Raw genomic sequence first — 23,765 nt, 5'->3', positions numbered from 1 at the left:
GATGGGGGAGATAGAGGTCTCTTGCTATCTACTCCTGCCAGGAGCACATAATGGCAAGAACCACACACAGCCTCCTGAGCACACGGGGACACGTGAGCGTGGGCGACAGAATGAGACCCTCTCGGAAAAAAAAAAAAAAAAAAAAAGTTGATGCCTTAAAAATTTCAACTGTGGTTGATTCACATTGGCTTGCTGCAGTTTAGTGCTTTACAAATTTTATGTTTTTCTAAGACAATGCTTCTATGTGAATCATAACAAATTAATAAGAAAAAGCAAATAACTATAAAAACATTTTGATGGACTTAATGAGTCTGTCTAAACATCACTATCATTAGCTTTTTAAAGTTCAGTGTAATAGATAAGCATACCCATTCGGGTCAACATTGTGGAAGTGATTACATCGCGAGCTATGAGATCCTGAGAATCAAGCAATTGCCTTGTGATTTTAATCAATGCTGACATCGAGGTAGAAAGTTCAGACCTCTCAAAGTCTCATCTTTTACAATCTTAAGAATATTTGGCTCAATTCTCTGAAAAAATACTTCAACCCTACTTTTTACCTTGTCAATGTAATTATGATGACTGTGCTTATAAATAACGTGACTACTTTTATCTGAGTCACTGAAAATAACAAATCAAAGTAGTCATCATGCATGTCATAAACAAGGATACTTAACTATTTTACAAGAATTTAAATGTTATGTTCTCAAGAGAAAAATAAAATACCAGTTATTTGAGTCAGATTGCCCCCCTTCAGTCTATTCTCCAAGCAGCACAGAAAGAGTGATCCTTTAAAAATGCCAATCAGACCAAATCGCTCCATGGTTCAAAAGCCTCCGCTGGCTTGCCATTCTACTAAAATAAATCCAAAGTCCTTACTTTGACCCACAAGGCTCTGCAAACCTCTTAGATCTAATCTCTTACAGCAATTTCCATCCTTCAATAAGGTCTAACCATGCTCGCTTCTTGCAATTCCTTGAACTTACCTAATAAGTATCCTGAGAGGTTAGAGTTCGTTATTCCTTTGATTTGAATGGTCCTTCCCTCAGATACCAGCACGGTTCTCTCCCTCGCTCCCTTGAGTTTGATCAAATATCTTTGTGTTACAGTTGTCAGTGAAGATCCCATCTGAAATAGCAGCCCAAGGCCCTCACCATCTCTCTATACATCTTTTCCTACTTTATTTTTTTTCATGGCATTTCTCACCCATGCCATTGCAATATGTGTTATATATGAAATTTGTTTATTGTCTGCTTCCAACCACGTGAATGTAAGCATTATGAGGGCAGGAACCTTGTCTCTTTTGTTCATTATGTCTCTCCAGTATCTAAGCTACTGCTCATTAAATGGATGGTACTAAGGTCTACGTGGTTAGTTTACTGACTTGATAAATATAACTTGATCATCTAAAACTAATTTTAAAATTTGTGTTGAAATGTTTTAACTTCTGAATCTTAAGTTTGAAACTTCCCCATTGCACATGACCTTTAAATAAATTTTCTCTGAAAAGGTAATTTCACGCTTTGTTGATAAGAGTATACACAAACCTCTTGGGAGAAAAATTTGGCAGTATATATTAGAACTAAAAATAACAACGACCAAAATTAATAACAACAACATACCTCAACCCAATATTTTCACTTCCAGCTATCTATTCTACAAAACCACACATGTGTAAAAAGTTATGTGTGCAAGGATGTTCATTACTACATTTTGAATTTTACAAGTTTGTGTTATTTCTGTAACTAAAAACTAAAAAAAAAAAGTTTATCCTCCCCAGAGGGTAATGTCAAGGCAACTACTAAGAGAACAGATTATGGTTTTATTGAACTGAGGTTTCCTAAAAGGTAATGCTGAGAAAAGTGACTGCTGACTGCAATGCTTCGTTTTGGAACAACTCATAGTATCTGTCATAACTACAAGCCTCTTCCAACAGGTTCCTTATAACTAACAGGGAGTGTCCCAGGTCACCGGTCTCCCTCACTGCAGATGATTGGACCAGGGAGGGGCACTTACCCCAAAGGTAGCCAATCAGCTGGTTGACCAAGAAGTCTGTCAGGTGGACAAATCCTAGATCTCTACCGCAAAGCAGCATACTCAGATTTCTTTCTCTCAGGTAATTTAGACATGAGGTACACCCAAGGAAGTCAGCAGTTGACAATGGGGCAAAAGCCAAGCAAAACAAAGAGGAGACAGGCAAATGCAATGTGCCAGGAGGCAGAGGGCACAAATGACAGAAACTGGGAAGTCCCACTGCACCACCATTCCCATTCCTCAGCGAGGCTATGCTGCGGCTTGGCCTATTGCATTTACTTCCCCAGATAATCTTTAAAATAAGTACTCTGTAAGGTATATTTCACAGCATATCTGGTTTCTGCAACCTGAAGAAGGCTGACTAACAGAACATTAAATAGAAGACTGGATTAAGCCTTTAACAGGCTTAACTCTGAAAAAATTACGGTTCCTTCCCTAACTTCTAATTATGTGTAATTCAAAATAAAAATACTCCCAAAACCTACAGGAAATGTGACTAAATCCTAAAACCCCTGTATTCATTAGTAGTAACTCCTATTCTCCCTATTCCATGCTTCTGGGAACTGCTAATCTATTTCCATTTCTATAAATTTGCATATTCTGGATATTTCATATGAATGGAATCATATAATACGTTATCTTTTGTGACTGGCTTCTTTCACTTAGCATAATGTTTTCAAGGTTTGCTGATTCTTCTTTGAATGGGATTTGCATGATATCCATATATTATTTTCTAATTATAAAAAGTATATTTTGGATATTTACAGGTGCATATAAAATGGTTTTCTCTTCCTAGTTTCCTACTGAAATCAGAAGGTTGGATGGGCTCTTCCAAAAGTAAAAAAATGTCACCAAGTTCTTCCAATTTAGAATGCATATTTTATAAGAAATGATAACTAAGCCCTTTTATACTTATACACTTACTCCTGACTTAAATCCCAGCATTAAACATACACCTTCCCAAAATGCTCACTCTATCAAAATAATCAAAATCAAAGAACATTTTAGGACTCAAAATATAAACAACCCCAATACAAAAGTGGGCAAATGATTTGAACAGACACTTCACCCAAGAAGATATATGGAAGGCAAGCATGCACATGGACAAATGTTCAATATCATTAGTCTTCAGAGACACACAAATCAAAACCACAGTGAGATTCTACCTCTCACTCACTAGCACGGCTATAATTCAAAAATATTCACAATGCCATGTGCTGGCAAGGGTGCACAGAAACTGGAACCCTTGTATATTCTTGTATGTTGTTGGTGGAACATAAATGGTACAGCCACTTTCGTGAATAGTTTGACAATTTCTTAAAAAGTTAAACACATACTTACCATAACACTCAGTATTACTTATAATATCTAATACAATGTAAATGCTATATATATAATATCTAATACAATGTAAATGCTATATATATAATATCTAATACAATGTAAATGCTATATATATATTATACTGTGTTGTTTAGGGAGTAATAACAAAAATGTCTGTACGTGTTCAGTACAGACACAACCATCTTTTTTTTTTCTTCTGAATAATTTCAATCCACAGTTGGTTGAATCCAGGTATGCTCAACCCACAGATACAGAAGGCTGACTGTATACCCACTAGAAATGAGAACATATTTCCACCAAAAGATGCAAAATTTCATGGTATTAATACAAATACCTATCATATTATTCATAATATCCCCAAACTGAAAATAATCCTAATGTGTATCAGCTTGTGAATGGATCAACAGAATGTGGAGGTCCATACAGTGGATTATACTCAGCAATAAAAATGAACCACAGATAACATGCACAGCACAGAGAAACACACAGAACATTATTCTAAGTTAAAAAAGAAAGAGAGACACAAAAGACTACATATTGTATAATTCCATTTAAATAAAATTTCTAGAAAAGGCTAAACTATAGAGACAGAAAGTAGACCTGTAGTTTCCTGAGACTAGGAGTGGAAGCTGAAGTTAAGTGCAAACAGGAAAGAACTTACAGAGGTAACATAAGTGTTCAAAAACTAGATTGTGGTGAGGGATGTGCAACTGTATAAATTTACACCAAAATTCATTGAACTGTATATTTAAAATGGGAGAATGGTATCATATATAAATTATGCCTCAAAAAATCTTTTAAAAGGAAAAAGAGACCAACCAAATATCCACAAAGATAAATCATACAAACCACAACTCAATACAATAGCCTCATTAATATCACGCAGGCTACTAATGAGCAGTTAATCCTCACCTGAAAATTTTTGCCATAGATTCCTGTATCAACAAGCTCTCAAATTGTTTGGTCTCAGAACTCATTTACGCTTTTAAAAATAATAGAAGATCCCAAAGATGTTTGCTTATGTGCAATGCTAGCACTTACCACATTAGATATTAAAATAAAGAATTTCTAAAAATCTTTATGTATTGATTCAATTTAAATAACAATAAGCCCATGTTAACAAATAGATTTTAATAAGAATTGTTATTTTTCAAAACAAAGGAAAAATAGTGAGGAGAGTGGTATGCTTCAGATGTTTCAAGTATTTTTAGTGTCTGGCTAAATGAAAAACAGCTCTTACATTCAATCTATTGCAATATCACACATCTGGAAAGCTCTACTGTGCACACACAAGAAAATGAGAGTAACAAAGGCAAATAATGTCTTAATATTATTAGGAAAGTAGTTTTGATCTCAAAGACGCCCTAAAAGGGTCTTGGAGATCCCCCAGGATCCTCGGGCCACCTTTTGAGAACTGTGGGCCTCGATTCTGCTCTAAAACCAACTGAGGTTCACTTTGTTGAATCGCTTATGTACTGTCATTAATACACATACTTTAGGATTCAGTGTTTTGAGAAAACAGGATAATAAAACTTCTTGAATGTAGGTTTTAAAGCATTTTGGCTACCACATTCTATAGATCTGGCTACAACTTATTTAAATAAAGCAATCAAAACAAGACATGTCATGTCACATAAATATTTTCTTGCTGAATTGCAAACATTTCTCTTGATTTATCAGCAAGTAGAATAAATATTATTACAGGATGCATAAATACCTGATTGTTACAATGTTACTATCTAAAGCTTCCATTCTTGTCACTGATTCAGAAGTTTCTCTTTCATATCCTTTGCAATTTTTCCCATCTCTATGATTATAAAAGATTACTCTTAGTTTCCGTATTAGCTTGAATTTTTCTAAAATGATCTTGATATTATAATTTTAAAATAATTGTGCTAATTTTAATATCTGAAAAACAATGATTTAATAGCCATTTTAGAGTATGTGGTTAATTTTATTACTGTATAAAATTAATATTTATTTCTCCTATGCCTCACAAGTAAAGAATGACAATTTGATCACTAAGCTTATTTAAGCCTTACATTCTGAAATAGTTAATGAAGCTCACTAAAGATGTATCAGCTCATCTGGGATGTCTCTGAAGCTTTGGCCCTGTGAATTGAAATGCACTTCCCAAGTAATGTGATTTAAAACCAAACAACAATCTACATATTTAAAACTTGAACTCAGAAACAGCAGTTTAAGTACTTACCTTACAATATCTCCTTCAAGAGCAATCACTCTCTTAATAATCTTCTGTTCTGGGTTTTTAGGAGACCTATAACAATAAGACAAAGTTATTCAATTAGTTATGCCTCTGTTATTTTAAGAAAATAAAAAGAAATGCTATAATAAAGTTGGCTATATTAAAGTTATTACAGGCTGGGCAAGGTGATTTATCCTTGTAATCCTCGCACTTTAGGAGGCCGAGGTGGGAGGATTAGGGAGGCCAGGAGTTTGAGACCAGTCTGAGAAACATAGCAAGACCCCATCTCTACAAAAAATTTAAAAAATTAGCCAGGCTTTGTGGCATACACCTGCAGTCCTAGCTACTGAGGAGGCTGAGGCAAGGGGATCGCTTGAGCCCAGGAGTTTGGGATTGCTGTGAGCTATGATGATGTCATTATACTCCAGCCTGGGTGACAGAGTGAGACCCTATCTCATTCATAAATAAATAAATGAGTCAGTCATTATAGAATCCCTTGTACCCATGAAATGACATCAAACCTACTTAGGTCCCAAGAGAATGAAATGACTATGGAAGTAATTTTCATTTTAAACTTCTGGGGGAAAAGAATCAATGCTGAAACTTCACAAAAATAAAAAATACAGCAGAATAAAAAAATTTTGCTGTTCAGGGATAAAGTTTATTATTAATTGATTACTGTTATTAAAGATAAATACTTATAGGAAAGAGAATTCATATACAAGAAAATGATTATATATTTCTTTAAAATGATTATATACTATAGTTTTAATTTCATTTAAAATTAACAGAAACATTTTATTTAAATCCTCACCAAAAAAAAGCACTGAAGATGAGAGCACTTTTTAATGAAGAATTAGAGAATTCTTTTAAACTACATTTAAAAGTCATTTGATGACTATGATATTCAGAGTGTTAACATAGGGCTACTGACAGTTAAAAGAATTTGACAGTTTTGATATACTTAACGCAGATATCGCTTATTTTATGCTACTTAATTATGGTTAATTTTTACTTAAAGTAATACTATTTACTTTAAATAAATCCCTGCCTTTCCTGGTATATATACTCTGTGTAGTTCCTTTCTGCATTATAGTAGGACTGCTCTGTGAGGTCAAGAGAGTATGGTAAAAGTCATGGTATAAGACTTTTGAGATTATGTTATAAAACAGAATTACACTTTCATCTTGGGGTTTTCCTCTTCTTCTGCCTTTCTCCCTCCCTTGCATGCTTCCTTGTTCTTCTTTCTTTCTCAAGATTCTCTCCTGGATCACTCACTCTAGGAGAATTCATGTCTATTTTGAGCAGCCCAAAGGAGAGAGACTCATGTGTTAAGGAACAAACGTCTAGTAACAGTCATTTAAGAGAGCTTAGAAGTAGATCCTTCACACATATTTACTGTAATTATATCCTCTTGCTAAATTGACTACTTTGTTATTATATAATGACCTTCTTTGTCTCTTGTTACAGTTTTTGTATTGAAGTCTATTTTATCTGATACAAGTACAGCTACTCCTGCTCTTTGTTGGTTTCTATTTGCAAGGAGTATCTTTCTCCATCTCTTCACTTTTAGTATATGTGTTTCTTTATAAGTGAGTTTCTTATAGGCAGAATTTTTTGAGTCTTGTTTTTTTAATCAATTTACCCACTTTATGTCTTTTAATTAGAGAATTTAGTCTATTTACATTTAATGTTATTATTGATAGGTAAGAAATTACTACTGCCATTTTGTTACCTATTTTCTAATTGTTTTGTAAATCATCTGTTCCTTTCTTACTATCTTCCTTTGTGGTTAAGTGACTATCTACACGAGAGGACCCAAATATATAAAGCCAATATTAACAGATCTAAAGATAGAAACACATGGCAATACAATAGCAGTAGAGGACTTCTATACCCAACGTCCTGCAATGGACAGATCATCCAGGCAAAAATCAACAAAGAAACACCAAAGTTAAACTATACTCTAGACTAAATGGACCTAACACACATTTATAGAACATTTAATCCAACTGCTTTGGAATGCACATCTTACTATCGTCACATGGAACATTCTCCAGGTCAAAAAATAAGTCTCACCAAATTCAAAAAAGTCAAAATCATATCAAGTATCTTTTTTCACCACAACAGAATAAAACTAGAAATCAATAACAAAAGGAATTTTGGAAATTGTACAAATACAAAGAAATTGAACCACATGCTCCTGAACAAATAATGAATTAAAGAAGAAATTAAGAAAGTAAAAAATTTCTTGAAACAAATAAAAATGGAAATACAACATACCAGTACTTATAGAGTATAGTAAAAGCAGTACAAGAGGAAATTTTATAGCAATGAACACCTATATAAAAAATAGACTTCAAGTAGCCTAAAAATGTACTTCAAGGAAGTAGAAAAGTAAGAATAAAGCAAATCCAAAATTAATAGAAAAAATAAATAATGAAGAGCAGAGATAAACGACAGAGACAAAAAATTGCAGAAGATCAACAAAACAAAAAGTTGGTCTTTTGAAAAGATAAAATTGACAAACTTTTAGCATAAACTAAAAAAAAAAGAGAAATCCAAATAAATAAAATCAGAAATGAAAATGGAAATATTAAATCCAATACCATTAGACTGCTAATTTGTGATCTTTCTGTCTTTTGATGTAAGCCTTTAAGGCTATGAACTTTCCCCTTAGCCCTGGTTTTTCTGTATTCCACAGATTTTGGAAGCTTTTGTAGCTTTTATCATTCAATTTGAATTTTTTTTTTAAATTTCCATCTTGATTTCATCAATAATCCAAGGATTGTTCAATAGCAGGTTGTTTAATTTCCATATATTTGTATCATTTGAGAATTTCTCTTGGAATTGATTGTTTTATTCCACTGTGGTCTGAGAAGATACATATGACTTCAATTTTTCTAAATTTGCTAAGACTTGTTTTGTGGCCTAACATATGATCTATCTTGGAAAATGTTCCCTATGCTGATGAGAAAAATGTACATTCTGCAGTTTTTGGGTAGAATGTGCTATAAATGTTTGTTAGGTCCTTTTGTTCTGGAGTCCTATTTAAGTCCTGTGTTATAGTACAGATCTACATTCGAATGCTTATCACAGCACAATTCATAATTGTAATGATGTGGAATCAACCTTAATGCCCATCAGTTGATAAGTGGATAAAGAAAATGTGTGTGTGGTGTGTGTGTGTGTGCGCGCGCACACACACACACACACACACACCCCATGGCGTATTACTCAGCCATAAAAAGGAATGAAATAATGTCATTTTTAACAAGTTGGATGGAATTAGAGAACAACATCCTAAGTGAAGTACCTCAGGAATGGAAAAACAAACAACACGTATTCTCACTAATAAGTGGGAGCTAAATAGTGGGTACACATGGACATAAATTGGTGTAAAGGACATTGGAAACTAAGAAGGGAGAAGTATTAGAGGGGGGTGAGGCATAAAAACTTACTTATTGGGTACAATGTTACTATTATGGTAACAGGCACACTAAAAGCCCTGACTTTAGCATTATACAATTCATTCATGTAACGAGAACACTTGTACACCATAATATTTTAAAATAAAAATTATTAAAAAATAAATATAAATTAAATGAAGTGGGTGCATGCAAAAATACATAAATAAACAAATAAACAAACAAACATTAAAAAGATCATTCACTATAATCAAGTGGGATTCATCCCAGGGATGCAAGGATGGTTCAACATAAACCAATAAATTAATGTGATATACCACATCAACAGAATCAAAGACTGAAACCCACACGATCATTTCAATAGATGCTGAAAAAGCACTAGATGAAGTGCAACACGCCTTGGAGATTAAAAACAAAAACAAAAACAAAAACAAAAAAAACAAAAAAAAAAAACCTCTCAATAAATTGGGCACAGAATGAACGTAAATCAACATGATAAAGGCCATACATGACAAACCCACAGCTCATATCATACTGAACAGGCAAAAACTGAAAGCCTTTCCACTAAGATCTGGAACAAGACAAGAATGCCTACTTTTACCACTTCTATTCAACATAATACTGGAGTTCCTAACCAGAGAAATTAGGCAAGAGAAAGGAATAAAGGGCATCCGAATTGGAAACGAGGAAGTCAAATGATCCTTGTTTGCAGACATCATGATCTTATATTTAGAAAAACCTAAAGACTCTATTAAAAAACACTTAGAACTATCAATGAACTCATTAAAGTTGCAGGATACACCAATATGCAAAAATCAGTAGCATTTCTATATACCAATAATGAACTAGCTGAAAAAGAAATCAGGAAAGCAATCTCATTTACAATAGCTACCCCCAAAAATGCCTAGTAATAAATTTAACCAAAGAATTGAAAATCTCTATAATGAAAATTATACAATGGTGATGAAAGAAATTGAAGAGAAAGGAAAAAATAAAGAAATACCTCTTGTTCATGAATTAGAAGAATTAATATTCACCAAAAATCTCTATACAACCCAAAGTGATCTACAGATTCAATGAAATTCGTATCAAAATACCAATGACATTCTTCACAGATATAGAAAAAAAAATCCTCAAATTCATATGGAACTATAAAATACCCTATGTAGCTAAAGCAATCCCAAGCAAAAAGAACAAAGCTGGAGGTATGAGACTACCTAATTTCAAATTATACTACAGAGCCATCATAACCAAAACAGCATGGCACTGGCATTGAAAGAGTCATAGAGATCCACAGAACAGAATGGAGAACCTAGAATTAAATCCATTCATGTACAGCCAACTTATTTTTGACAAAGATACCAAGAACACACACTGGGGAAAGGATAGTCTCTTTAATAAATGGTGCTGGAAAAATTGGATATCATTATGCAGAAGAATGAAACTAGATTCCCATCTTTTATCACACATAAAAATCAACTCAAAATGGTTTAAAGATTTAAATATAAGGCCTGAAAGTATGAAACTACTAAAATAAAGCATTGGAGAATGACTACAGGACATTAGTCTGGGCAAAGAGGTTTTTTAAGACCTTAAAAGCACAAGCAAAAAAGCAAAAACAGACCAACAGGATTACATCATGCTAAAAAGCTTGTGCATAGAGCCTTCAGTTCCAGGCAAGTCTTTAGAGGGCAACAGCTTGACTACAAACTCATGAGAGACCCTGAGCCAGAACCTCCCAGCTAAGCTGCTTCTGGTTTCTCGAACCTTAGAAAATATGTGAGATAATAAATATTTGTTGTTTTAAGCTGCTAGATATTGGGATAATTTGTTATGCAGCAATGGATAATCCTATCATAATATGGTCACTTTCCTACAAGTAACATTTTAAGTCTTTTCATTTCACAGACCCATTTCAAGGAACATCTCATAATTACATAAATGATCATTTAATATGTATTTGAAAATCACAGACAAAATATTTTCAATTCAAGTCATATTTTGAATTGAACTACTTTTAAAAGCAATGTAAACATACCAGAACTGAAAAGATTAAATACATTCAAAATATATGCTTTATTAAAAAAAACACGCAGTTTCAATCAGATTTATATTTCAAACATATCTTGCAGAGAAAATGAAATCATGTCAACTAGTTGCATCTACTTGTGATAATTAGTTTCACAGTTTTCCACTACTTTATTGATATTCTTTATTTTAAAAGAAAATTTGATCTGAGTTTTGACTGGCCTCTCCCCTTCATTAAATTGAATACACATTATATTTCTACAATTGAATGTCATTAACCTACAGCTAGAGCAAGGGGTCTAGGCATGTTCAAGCTGATGGAATTTGGGTCCTCTGTGCAGCGCCACCTATAGAGCTTTTAGAAAATGTCCCTCTCCCATCTCTCTGTTTAGATAAGTAGAAATGCATAAAACACTATTCAGCCTCAGTGGTCACCAAATAAGTTTGTACAGTAAAACAATGAGATATTAAAACATTTTCTTACCATATTGAAAAAGATGTATTACTACTAATAAAAATAAACTGTCACTGAGGGTTTAGGGACATGGATACTCTCTATATAAACTGTGTGGTCATACAACATGCCTTTTGTTAAGGCAGTGTCAAGATTTTATATTCTTTTTAACATAACCATTATACTTACAGGAATTTATCTTAATGAAATGATTGTGGATGTATGCAAAATTTTAGCTATACAAACATAAAAGAAAAAATTCAATAAGAGGAGATTGGGTAAATAAATTATAGTCTATCAACAAAATGAAATAATTTACAGTCACTAAAAATGATGTTATAGAAGAATATTTAATGATATGAAAATATCAACAGAATATGTGGACTGAAAATGCTAGGTAGAAAACATTATTGGTGTCATGACTTCACATCTGTTGTTACAGAAAGAAAAATGTTCAACCAATTTTACTGGGAAAAGAGTAGGAAGAATCTAAAACAAAGGGGCAAAAAAGCTCTGTGTGTTAAAAACTTTCACGCCCAGATTATTGTGATGCCCTTTATCAGATGACAACTGTTTGTGTCGTATGAGAAGAAATGCTCCAAGACAGGGGTGAGACCTAAACTCATTACCAAGTTTAATCTAATATTGAGGTGGGATTAACATTAATGAAATAATATGAAAAGCAACCCCCATTAGCATAAAAAATATTTTATGCCAACAATCTGTAAGCTTTCGAGATGTTTGAGAAGTACTTTACATCTTAAAATAATCTATATTTTAAGATCATGAGGCAAAATAGAATATGCAAAGTGAGCTATCTATATAATTAAAGTCTTATGAATTACTACTTCAAACATATCTATAAATTTTAATGTAATATTAAATTCATGAATCTAATCAAATAATTCAAAATAAAAAAAGCTATCACTAACATTAATTCCATTACTGCTTAAAATCTATATTTTAATCATTAGGCTGTTGAATGCATTATTTTGATGTAAGTAGAAGTGGTAGGAGAGTTATTACAGATTTATATCATAAAAGTCATTAAACTTCTCTTTGTCTTAATTTTCTTGGCCACCTAACTCTGAGAAAATGTAAAGAATAACAAGTGAAGGATTATGCCTTGTTTTAGGAACATAATGTATGCTGCCCAACAAATACTCAAATTTGCATTTAAGTTTTAATTTTAGTGTTTTCATAATAAGCAACATTTTATAATATTTGTTTCTGGGACCTGGGTTTTAAACATTCTGTTTTAGGCTTCTGATTTAGTTAGGTAAGATTTCTCTGAGGCTGGGACAAGGAGCCTAGAATTGTCTTTATACTGCCTGGGTCTCAGCAGATCTGTTTGGTTTGGCACAGTATGTCTCTAACCCAATGGCTGTGCAGGCTGGAGAAGGATCTAGTGTAGACACAATAGGATTTCCATAAGATGATGCTCAGTGTTCTTATTTTGAATTTCACTTCCTATCTTGATATAAATGCTCCAATTTTTATCCATTACCAGCCAAACACAGCCATGTCTTAGGTCTCATAATCTCTGGTTCAGTATTGGCCCAGATTATCATAGAATTAATCTCAGGATTAGAAGTCACCTTAGCCATAGTCTAATGTAAGCACTGATCCCTCAAAAGTCCCATCGTTTACCAGACACTAATTATGTTGTAAATATCACACTGAGGTCTAAATCTCAGCGCCTTATTGAGGTAAAAGTAAGAATATTCCGGTGATGGCTTTTATTAAGTAGGCTACCTTTCACTGACCTAAAGGATAACTATGCATTAAATCACATAACTTTACATCATCGAATTTCAAAAACATGAGTTTTGCTGTTGTTTTAATCAACAAAATAAGAGGTAGAATGAAAAGGCCCCTGAACACAGTTATAAAAAGTCACATCAAATGATAGCTTCCCTCCTTCTTTCTCTTTTAAATTTCAGAAAATGTTGCCAGAGTTTAACATAGTGGTTAGAGTTAGAAAAGGCTTAGGAGGATATCTAGTCCTTTCTCTGCTGCTTTTAATCTTGTCCATTCTCCACAACCTAAGTTTTCCACTGGAGAACACATGACGGTCCTCCTGCACCCTGCAAATGCATGGGCGGGAGTGAAATGGACATGGAGTCCGCTGTTACTGCTCCATCTCTGCTGTAAGTGAGCTGCTGGCTGAAGGCAAGCTACACGACCAATCTAGGTCTCATTTTCAGGAAGATAAGGTTAGATCAGCGGTCCTAAACCGGAAGCCAGACAACCAAATCTAGCTTGTAGGGAAGTTTTGTGTGGTCCATGTATTTTTTTTTTTAATCTTGAGCTGGTCAAGCAAACCAGAGATTTCATATAAAAATTCAAATTTCTTACTCCTCTTGAAAAAAGGTGAGATCTGGCATCCCTAGGCCCACATTCCTACATGAAAAAAAGTCCACTGTCACTGAGAAGCAGATACTGAGGATGTGCTATAATCCCACCAGTGACACAGTTTCACAAATATGTAGTGACTGAGGTCATTTGAGTTTAGAAATCTTGAAGAGTTCTTCTACCTATAGCATCATATAACTAGTGAGAGAACATGCATAAAAGCTCTAGCAGAAATTCTAGCATATAGTAGGCACTCACTAAATTTTACACATCCCTTCTTAAAATAAATTCATAAAGGAGAAATGAGTAATTTCATTTTTAAATTCTCTACACTTGCTTCATTGTCAACAGTGTGAACTTTGTGCATACTGCCCCATTTTTAATGATTCATTTTTGAAATTCAATATGTTTTTATTAATTCTCACAAGTAGAATCCTAGGTCAGTATTTCAGCTATGATTTTCCCTTTGCTGACTTCTCTTTGTATCATGTGAATCTTTTAAACAAAAGAAACTACAGACTTTTGTTGTTCTTTGGATTCATGCTTGAGATGCTCACAAGTGCAGAGCTTTTAACTTCAGACATACTTTTAGAAAATGACAAATGTATATCTAATCCTTAACAATCACTTTTGCCCTGATAGCTCAGAAAATGCTTCAATCCAAGGGCCTCATTATTAGCAAAACGACTTACAAATGAGGTGGTAAGAACCCAGGTTAATGTTTCAAATTTGTCTTATTTTCTAGAAGTGGCTGGGGATCCTGGGAAAGGTATCATCCGGCAGGGACAGAGGTGGTTATGTGTATAGAAAACTTCAATGAGAAGTGAGTAGAATTTCAAACACTGGGGCTCATACAAACTCATTTTTGTGGAGGATGGCTTAGGGAAGGGATGGTTCATCCACTTTGGCCACTCTCAAAGCATACCCTACCTGAATCAGGCTACCGAGGAGCAACAATAGAATCTTTCAGGGCACCAGAGAGATTTCAGCTAGGTTTCTCATGATCTGAGAACGCAGCAGCAGGAACAACAACTTTATGGTTCAGACTTACCTTCTACAATCCCTTACACAAGTAAATGCATTGTAATAGTACTGATAAAACAACGAAAGCATGAACGTTAAAGAATTAAACTGTTGCTTATTGACAAAAAAATTTCTTGGTTAAATGTAAGAGTTGTTTCACTTTCAGTAACTATGATTAGGAGGTATTTAACAAGCAAATAGTGACAACTGGTCTTATTAGTAAATCAGCCTTGGATTATGTAAAAATCAATTAATCGTGTATTATGACTCTAACTTCCGTAATTGAAAAGAGCTGCAGTAGTTTTGTAATTGTTTTTGATTCTGAAAAACAAATGTCTTCATATAACAATGACAAATCTAAAGAATTTAGTATAATAGTAACAATGAATCAATTTCCACCAATGTTTATTAACTCAAGCATTTCAAAACATAGAACGGTACAATCTTCAGATTTTAAATTACAATTGTACCTCATTGTCTAGAATAGGTTGTATGTAAATTAACATATATATAGCACATAAATAACATGGCACATATGTAATATATGTGTGTGTGTATGTATTCTACCATGCAATATGTAATCACAGTATTTTAAAAAACTCCTTTGATCTATAAAGAAACTCTGGTTATAAAAACTACATTCCCTGATTTATTTATCCTGCAAACCTGGGTTTTTATATCTTGAATATGCTTAAAATTGAACATATCTGTGTAAATGAAGGAGATGAATACATAACATAAATTTAAATACTATTTTTTTAATATAGACTCTCAAAGTGCAGACTTTCATACAGAAACAGCACTACTCTGTTCCCAAAGTTGGACATATATTCAGAAGTGTTTGTTCTTCACATAGTCAAGCTAGGTTTGAGCCTTCTATCCACCCTATCTCCATGAGTATGCCTTTGCAACAGAATACCATTTAGGGGTGTGGGATAAAACAATTAACTGGTCTTCGAAGAAATAAATCCAACAATCTAGCCTCATAACTATAATACTTCAATTAAGCTAACCAGCTTTTGACTTAGTTTTAATCAGGTTGGGAAATATATCACGTATTTTCAGTTGCCACAAAACACCCTCTAAGAGCAAGCTATTTGTATTTTCTATATCGAACCATATCCATCTCCATCACTATGGCACAAAGAAGGCAGACCAACTGAAATGCAAAATGAGTATCAGTATACAAGAGCTGAAGTCAAGATCTTTAAGCCAAAGCCCATACAAGATGTTAGTAGTACCTGTAGTCACCTGGAGAATGCTATTAGAAGAATGGCACAAGGGTCAGCCTGTCCCCAACATGGCTCACTTGCCAGTTTGCCATGACATTGGTCATTTGTAGGGTGTGAGATGCCAAGCTTAGGGCAGGAAGTGTCTTGGTAAAAATGAGGAGAGTGAGAACAAAGGCAATCTTGAGCATTTCACCTAGAGTACTTTACCTGGAGCACTTGAGGTTACCATATGACACTGTTCAGGATCAAGCAACGGATTGTAAAGAGTCATGTGGGAATGGGGACATTTCAGTGGTTGCCAGCACTGGGGGGCATTAGTGGGTGGACCTTTACAACTGAGAACCAGACATGCCAACACCTCTCTCCATGGATGCCAGCAGGGAAAGGCGTCGAGTGAGGTGCAGGCTCCCTCCCCTGACGCCATCACACTGTAAAATCCCCAGAACTTACATCCTAGTGAGACAAGATGCAGAACCATAACCAGATTTAATTTGCCTTGAATTACCTCAGAAAGCTCTTAAGTTTACCCTCAGTTGGAAAGAATAAGATGTTGTTTGCAATAGGAAACTTAAATTCGGTAATGGCAAAATAAAGTTATATAATTTTGCATTCCTGATATTTATGGCCTGAGAATTTGTACCCATTGCATTTTTTTATTCCACTGCATACATCTATGGATTAATATGCTCTCTAGTGACTGTAGTGACATGCATCATTAATGTTTCAACTGTGCTGCTAGATTCAAAATTTCCTAGCAAAATTGAGTTAGGTGTATGTGTGGGGAGAGGTGAAATTCTGCATAATCAATGATACTATCCTAATTTCTCTAAAACGCTCCCTCCCTTGGAGAATGTTGACAGTGTGGAGGTTAGAACATAAGTGGAATATGAAGTATCCTGATTCATTTCTGTTCTAACCCTGTTGAACTTATTAATTTTTAAAATACAGTACTATTGTTTTGCAGAAGAGTTCTCAGTTAGGTTCCAATAATGACACACAATTTGCTCCCTTAGAAATGTCAACTTTATGCCCCCAATAATAGACTGAGTAGTATTAGCAAATTGTCTCTGGAAAAAAAAAATACATGAGGTTTGGGATTTTACAAAATCAACTGCAACTTGTCACCTCTAAAAACAGCGTTATCATTTACCAGCTTGGCTTGATAGCCATTTATATAGCTCTAGTTGCTAAGTTATCAGAAATTTTTTCCATATGATTTTTTTCTGCTATGTATAAGAACTTGTTGCTATGATAGTTTATCAATGCTTTCATACTAATACTAATAAAAATAACACTAAGATTAAATTAAATGTCCAACTCCTATTCTTAATAGTATGCATATGTTTCTAAGTCTTCTAGTATTACCTGTTTCCTTTCTGCTGGATGAATTACATGGAGCTAGAGAGGGGGGAGAGAGCTACAGGGAAGGCTTAATTTGGAAAGGATTTTTTAGTAGCAGAGAATAAATAAATATCTTTTGGTGAAAGAGGGCAAGTTAAGAACAGCAAAAATTTAGGGGTTAAAAAAATTGTGAGAGATTATAAGGGAACTTTGGAGATAACAAAAGCAAAACAGGGGAGAATTATGTCCAAGAACTAATAGACGTTACCTTATTGGGGTAAACCACGCCTGAGAAGTACAGAGCCGTGACTAGAGAGAAAAACACAGGTAGGTGAGTAAGAAGATTGTGCAGTGCCTGGGGCTTTAGCAAAGACAGCACCAAAGCACTGACTTAGAGAAAGCAGATCCTTGCGGGCACTACATTTGGGTTCTAGTCATTTAACAGAGCCTCAGAATCAGAGAAAGTTTGGTTACCATGCTGTTGTTACTCAACAATTCCTATGATTGCCCTTTCTCTTATTGGGTTATCCTAGAAAAGTTCTATTATTTGTGTAAAAAAAAAAAATTCAGAGGTCAAATTATTACTAGTCACAGGGAGTAGAACCCATGGGTTCCGGGGGAGGAGGCAAAAATGGGGAGATATTGGTCAAAGGGTACAAAGTTTCAGTTAGACAGGAGTTCTGGAGATCTATTGTACAGCCCGGTGACCAGAGTAAATAATAATGTACTATCCACTTGAAAATTGCTGAGAGAGTAGATCTTAAATGTTCTTACCACAAAGGAAAGATTAATATGAGGCGATGGATATGTTAATCAGCTTTATTTAATAATTTCACAATGTATATGCATATCATATGTATATATATGTATTTACACGATAAATACATATTTTATTTGTCAATTATACCTTAATAAGGCTGGGGAAAAATTCCTAGTTGCTAGTGTTCTATCTCTAGAACACCAAAGAAATGCCTTTCCAAAAATTAGAACCCTATCTCAACCTGTGATGTATCCTTTCACAAGGCTACAGATTCTGTCAGGCCATTTGTAATTGACTGTACATAGTCAGCAATAGATATAAAATTTATTTAGTTAAGTCTTTTTAATAAAAATACTGAGTCTGTTGAGACCACGATTTGTCAGAAGACTATCCCCTTTCTATCATTGTTTAGTACGCACAGACTACAGCCACATTTTTTCTAGTTCTTAAAATTTTATTCTGAATAATTGAGTCCCCAATTACAATGGAAACATACAATGACTGCCCACATGGGTTGTTCCTTACAGGAAGCTGTATTGATTCTAGGTTGAAAGACATTGATTAATGTGAGAAGGTTCACCTGCTTTTCTGAGCGTCGGTCCTCTAATTCTGTACACACACAAAATGGACTCTAATCTCTGCAAATGTCATGTTGATGCTCTTCGTGAGTTGTACATTTCACAGGCTTTGAGACCATTCTACAGCTCGAACATGTTCAACAGCTTTCCTCAAAACCAGAACAGCAGTGGGAGATTATTAAGTCAAAATGAGAGCAAACCCTCATCTTCACGTGTGGACAAAATTCATAGCGGGCCTGATTTCTCTATGGTTCCCACATCTGAAGCTTAATGACTCTCTCCCAGACACTGGCATAAGAACCATTCCTAATTCTAAATACCTCTACAACGGAATAAAACAAGGCCAAATAAAATTAAGAGAAATAATCTCCAACTGGTCTTACAATGCCTGTGGATTAAATGTATGAAGGAGGCTTTGATTTAAATAAAAGCAGATTCTCAGAAACATATGCTCACCACCCACCATTCTTCATCTGAATGGTAGAAACTTATGAGTTTCATTTCACTCTAGCATGAGAGCTCTGCCAAGAGACATGAGCACAAACATCAGCGATTAGGAAAGATCTCCAGCATAAAATATGTTTGCAGGGATCTAAACCACATTTTAGAGTGGGTTTTGTAGGTAACGCCACCATGTTTTGGAAGGACCACATGGATAGATGTTTTGATTTATATAACATTATTAAACTCTATTTAAAACTTTTCAATAGCCTAACCCAACTCCCTAAAACAAAATGCCTTTCTGAAAAAGATATAGCAAAATCAAGTAAATACTTCTCACAAAAATCCTCTGATTCAGCTTCATTTTAAAACATAGAGCCCCAAAGCCTTACTGATGCATACCATGTCTCTCCCACCCTTTATCAGTTCTTTCTCCCCGCTGCCATCTGTTTGCCTTGCTTTTTCCAGCACGATGCCCATCCCTCCAGGCTGTTCACTGGCACTCAGACGCCTTCCTCTCATTCTTTACAGCACAATCCAAGAAATGTTCCAGGTCTTTTCTTATTCTTCTTCCCAAAAATTTTCTGCAGCACCACCCCCCATATATTTTGGAAACTTATCCTTCTCTGAAATTATTTGTCAACTAAATATTATGCGCATTTGCTTTTGGCCCTTTATTTTAAACACAATTATTTCCTGTTATATTGTTTTGTGTTATACATAGAAGGAAAATTTTCTGCACATTTCATCTTTTACAATTACAATTCCCCAAGTTCTAATAATTCCAGGGTTTAAAAATTTAATTACAATATTCAGGGGAGACCTATGATGAAGAGCTAGCTAATTCAAACGTTTTCAGAAAAGTCATATTTCATGTTTATTAACTTTCAACACATAAAAGTCTATTCATTCATAGTTACACTGATCTAACCGAATAATCAATATCTTACTGCAGAATTATAAGTTGCAGGTTTAAAACAAATATATAACATGATTTAAAAAAAGGAACGGAAATGAAACTCAAAGTTTTAACTCTATAGAACAAACGAGAAGACAGAAAGGTAAATGACCATATTTGAATCTCTTATTGTATCTTTCAAACTGTATCACTACCCTTCTAAATTAAAACCTCATTTTAATTAGTTTCCAATGATCCAATCTAGTCACTTTCAAGTCAAAGACTCAGCTGTTTAGAATGCAGACTGTATCATTGCTGCGGCTGTGTGTTCTTGATCCCCTGCCTGTTAACAGAGAGACTCAATTAATTATTTGCTGTTTTGAATGGCTATTTCATTTCACCTCCACCTTTTCTTAAGTGTTAAAAGGCTCAATTGCTTTCACCTTAACCTTAGCTTTGGCGAATGCACACAGAATTTCTTAACTGCCGACTAATAAACTATCTTGATCCAGAAAGTTAATTTTCAAGACCATAGCTCCTAGATGTCTTATGCTAGAGTCAGCTGAAGTAACATATTGACCTGATGTCATATCATCTTCCAAGAGAGTCTCTTTGTTCTGAATGGTGGCTTTAGTGCTAAGCTATTCCCTTGATATGGATCAAGAGACACACTAACACTGCAATGGGTTGTACCGTCACAGTCATAGTAAAACACTGGTTTTGTTAGAAATTTTATTACACACAAAAATGGAATATGTTCAGTATAAATTGAAAGTATGTAAACTAATAGTTCATCAGTTTTTCCCATACACTTTTGGTTACATTAAGCTTAGCAATATAATTTCACATTTAAATCCTGAAACACCAAACCAGAACAAGAAAATAGCTTTGAGGTAAATGTGAAAATGGATTTTGCAATGTATGGGTATAGTAGAACTGATACCAGTGATGATTTAAATGTGAAAAACTAGCCACAAAGCCAAAACATAGTCTGGAATCCATCAAGAATTTTACATCTCTTGAACTTCTATTTTAAAAGTTCTCATTTGCTAATGTCTATTTATATATTATTTCTGTCTCTGTAAGATGACATGAAGGTAGTGTTACCCTTCTCATTATAACCAGTCCCAAGTCAGTTACCTGTACTTAAAAAATATATATTTGATAATAATGAATAGATTATAGTACATATGCCAGATATTGCTCCTCAGTATTTAAGTGGAATCATATAATATTTGTCCTTTTGTGTCTGGTATATTTCACTTACCATAATCAATGTGTTCAAGGCTCATCCACGCTGTAGCATGTACCAGAATTTTATCCCCCAGTTGCCATTTTCATGACTGACACTAGTCATGAATATCCAAATTGATTTATCAACCTAGGAAAAATATCTTGGTATATTTCTTATGATCTAATTTAAAAAAACCTGGCAACTGAAGACTTTGAAAAAATATATAACTTCTCATTTCTTTCCAAGAGAATTTATACTGACATGAAAATAAATGATTCCGTAGTCTTCAGTCTGTAGATCAATGGTTCTGAAACTAATTTGAAGTCTAAGGTTGGACCCTGGGAACCTAGAATCTGCATTTTAACAAGCATTTAGATGATTCTAATGCAAGTAGTACAGCCCACCTTTGATAAATACAGCCGTGAACCCTCAAATGAAGTCTATGAAATTGAGCATATTAGCTCCCCACACGTTCAATAAAGATATAGCCATTTTAAAAAGCCATAAAAGATTTCCAAAATGAACATGACAAGTAATACTGATTTTAAAACATATACAAAATTCTAAAATTTCCTACTAGGGAAAAACACAATATTCTAATAATTCCATATTTAATGTCAACCTGGAATTGGATCTGTAACTAGTATGGAACAGCATAACTCAAGTAAAAAAAGAGCAAGGCATTCCATTTCCAGGGTTTTTTAGAATATAAAAACCTTGCTTGGATCAGGCAAAATGATAAACTATAATTTAACAGAAAGGCTATGGTATCAGGTACAAAACAATGTCTTTCTGCTTCTTTTTTTATAGTCATTAATCATTTATCAAACAACCAGGAGCCAGGTACTCCGTATGGCACTAGCATACAAAACCTTATTGCAATCTATGGCATGCATTATTTTTAGAGTTCAGACCGAAATCCTAACTGTATCACCTCAAGCAAGTTATTTACCTATCTAAGCATCTATTTTGTTATGAGTTAAAAAGAATGATGACAACTGTTACTGCTGACTCCCCCAGCCCTGACCAAGGTTGGTGTAGAAATCACATGAGCTACTAAACATAAGCTGTCAGGCATCTGCTTGGCATACAGTGAGTCTCAGAATGAGATAATTATTTATAATAGAGAGCTCCATGGGTCCAATTCCTAATTTAAGTAGGAAAAGAAGCTATAATCTCTGAAAGTAAAACCACAAAATGGACTTCTCGCTACAAAGATCACTACATAACATTCTATGAAGTCTATGTTGTGGTCTATTACATCCAGATAGCAATTCTACCACCAAATAGCAAATTTGACTCTGCTTCCAAATAAATGCCAAATGGCTTTTCTCTCTCTCTCTCCTTCTTTCTTTCTACTCTTCCTCTTTTCCTTCTTTCCTTCCTTCTTACAGCCTTAAGACAATTTTAATAATTAAAGATGGTACAGATAGATTAAGCCATTTCTAGGCCCCATAATTTGTTGATTTTTTTCATCAGTTTATGAGCTGTTAAATTTGTAGCTAAATGTATTCTTACTGGGAAATTTAATTGCTCCAGTGAAATGCAAAAGTTCAATCAACCAATTTTGTGTGGAAAGCAAAGGGAATCTGTATATCTGTTGTATATTTTAATTAATTGGTTCTCACTTAAAACTAGGTACCAAATGAAAACAACAATATTATATTAAAAATACTCGGGAAAAACAGCAAATAGTTCACAGAACTTTCTTGAAAACAAGCACAATTAAAGAAGTCCAAGGTCTAAGATATATTCACAATAAGCCACTAGAAAGTTGAAAAATGACAGACATTAGACCACTTTTTAATCTCATATTCTTTGTTTCAGTGTTTTCTTTCTAGGATAATGGATTGTGCCATTTGTTAGCGTATTTCTAGGCTTTTATTCTGAGTATGTTAAAATGCCCTGACTTAATTATGGAAATATTTTAAAACAGTGAAATAATTTTACCTATGTTTTACAATGAGAAAGGTATGTCATAGACAAATGGATATTTCCCAAAAAGCACAAATCAGATCATTGGAACCGAGACCAGAACTATGAATGTGAGTCTATCCATCTATTAATCAGAACACTACATTATGATTTCTCATGGTGGTTTTCTCATTACTGTTGGCAATGTGGTTTCACTTTAAAAGAAATCAATACAAAGAAACATAAGCAACACCAAAGAGAAATTGATGGTGACACCCTAAAATTATTTTCATTCTAAAAGGCTGTATATCACAATAAATTTTAATATGAAAGATAAATGAATCGAACTATTAATTGCTTGAGGAGACAAATTCCATTTAAAATAAGATTATAATCTACACTAAACATTCCCAATTTTCGTGCAAGAAAAAAATATTTAATCCCAGTTTTAATAGATTAATGATTGATACAAAGTCCCTGTAGAACCCTCCAGTT

General features: G+C 34.1%; 1 protein-coding gene across 1 annotated transcript in view; it reads right to left on the bottom strand.

Moving 5' to 3' along the window:
- IMMP2L (IMP2 inner mitochondrial membrane peptidase-like (S. cerevisiae)) overlaps nucleotides 1-23,765 on the bottom strand; it is a 1,121,063-nt gene that overhangs the window by 276,635 nt on the left and 820,663 nt on the right. Inside the window, exon 5 of the mRNA XM_012652788.1 lies at nucleotides 5,591-5,656. Coding sequence (XP_012508242.1) covers nucleotides 5,591-5,656 — 66 coding nt within the window. The remainder of the gene's footprint in view (nucleotides 1-5,590; nucleotides 5,657-23,765) is intronic.

Source organism: Propithecus coquereli, unplaced genomic scaffold (genome assembly GCF_000956105.1).
Source record: "Propithecus coquereli isolate 6110/MARCELLA unplaced genomic scaffold, Pcoq_1.0 Scaffold4, whole genome shotgun sequence".
Taxonomy (NCBI): Eukaryota; Metazoa; Chordata; class Mammalia; order Primates; family Indriidae; genus Propithecus; species Propithecus coquereli.
The sequence above is the reverse complement of the archived record's forward strand: the minus strand, read 5'-3'. Positions and strand labels throughout refer to the sequence as shown.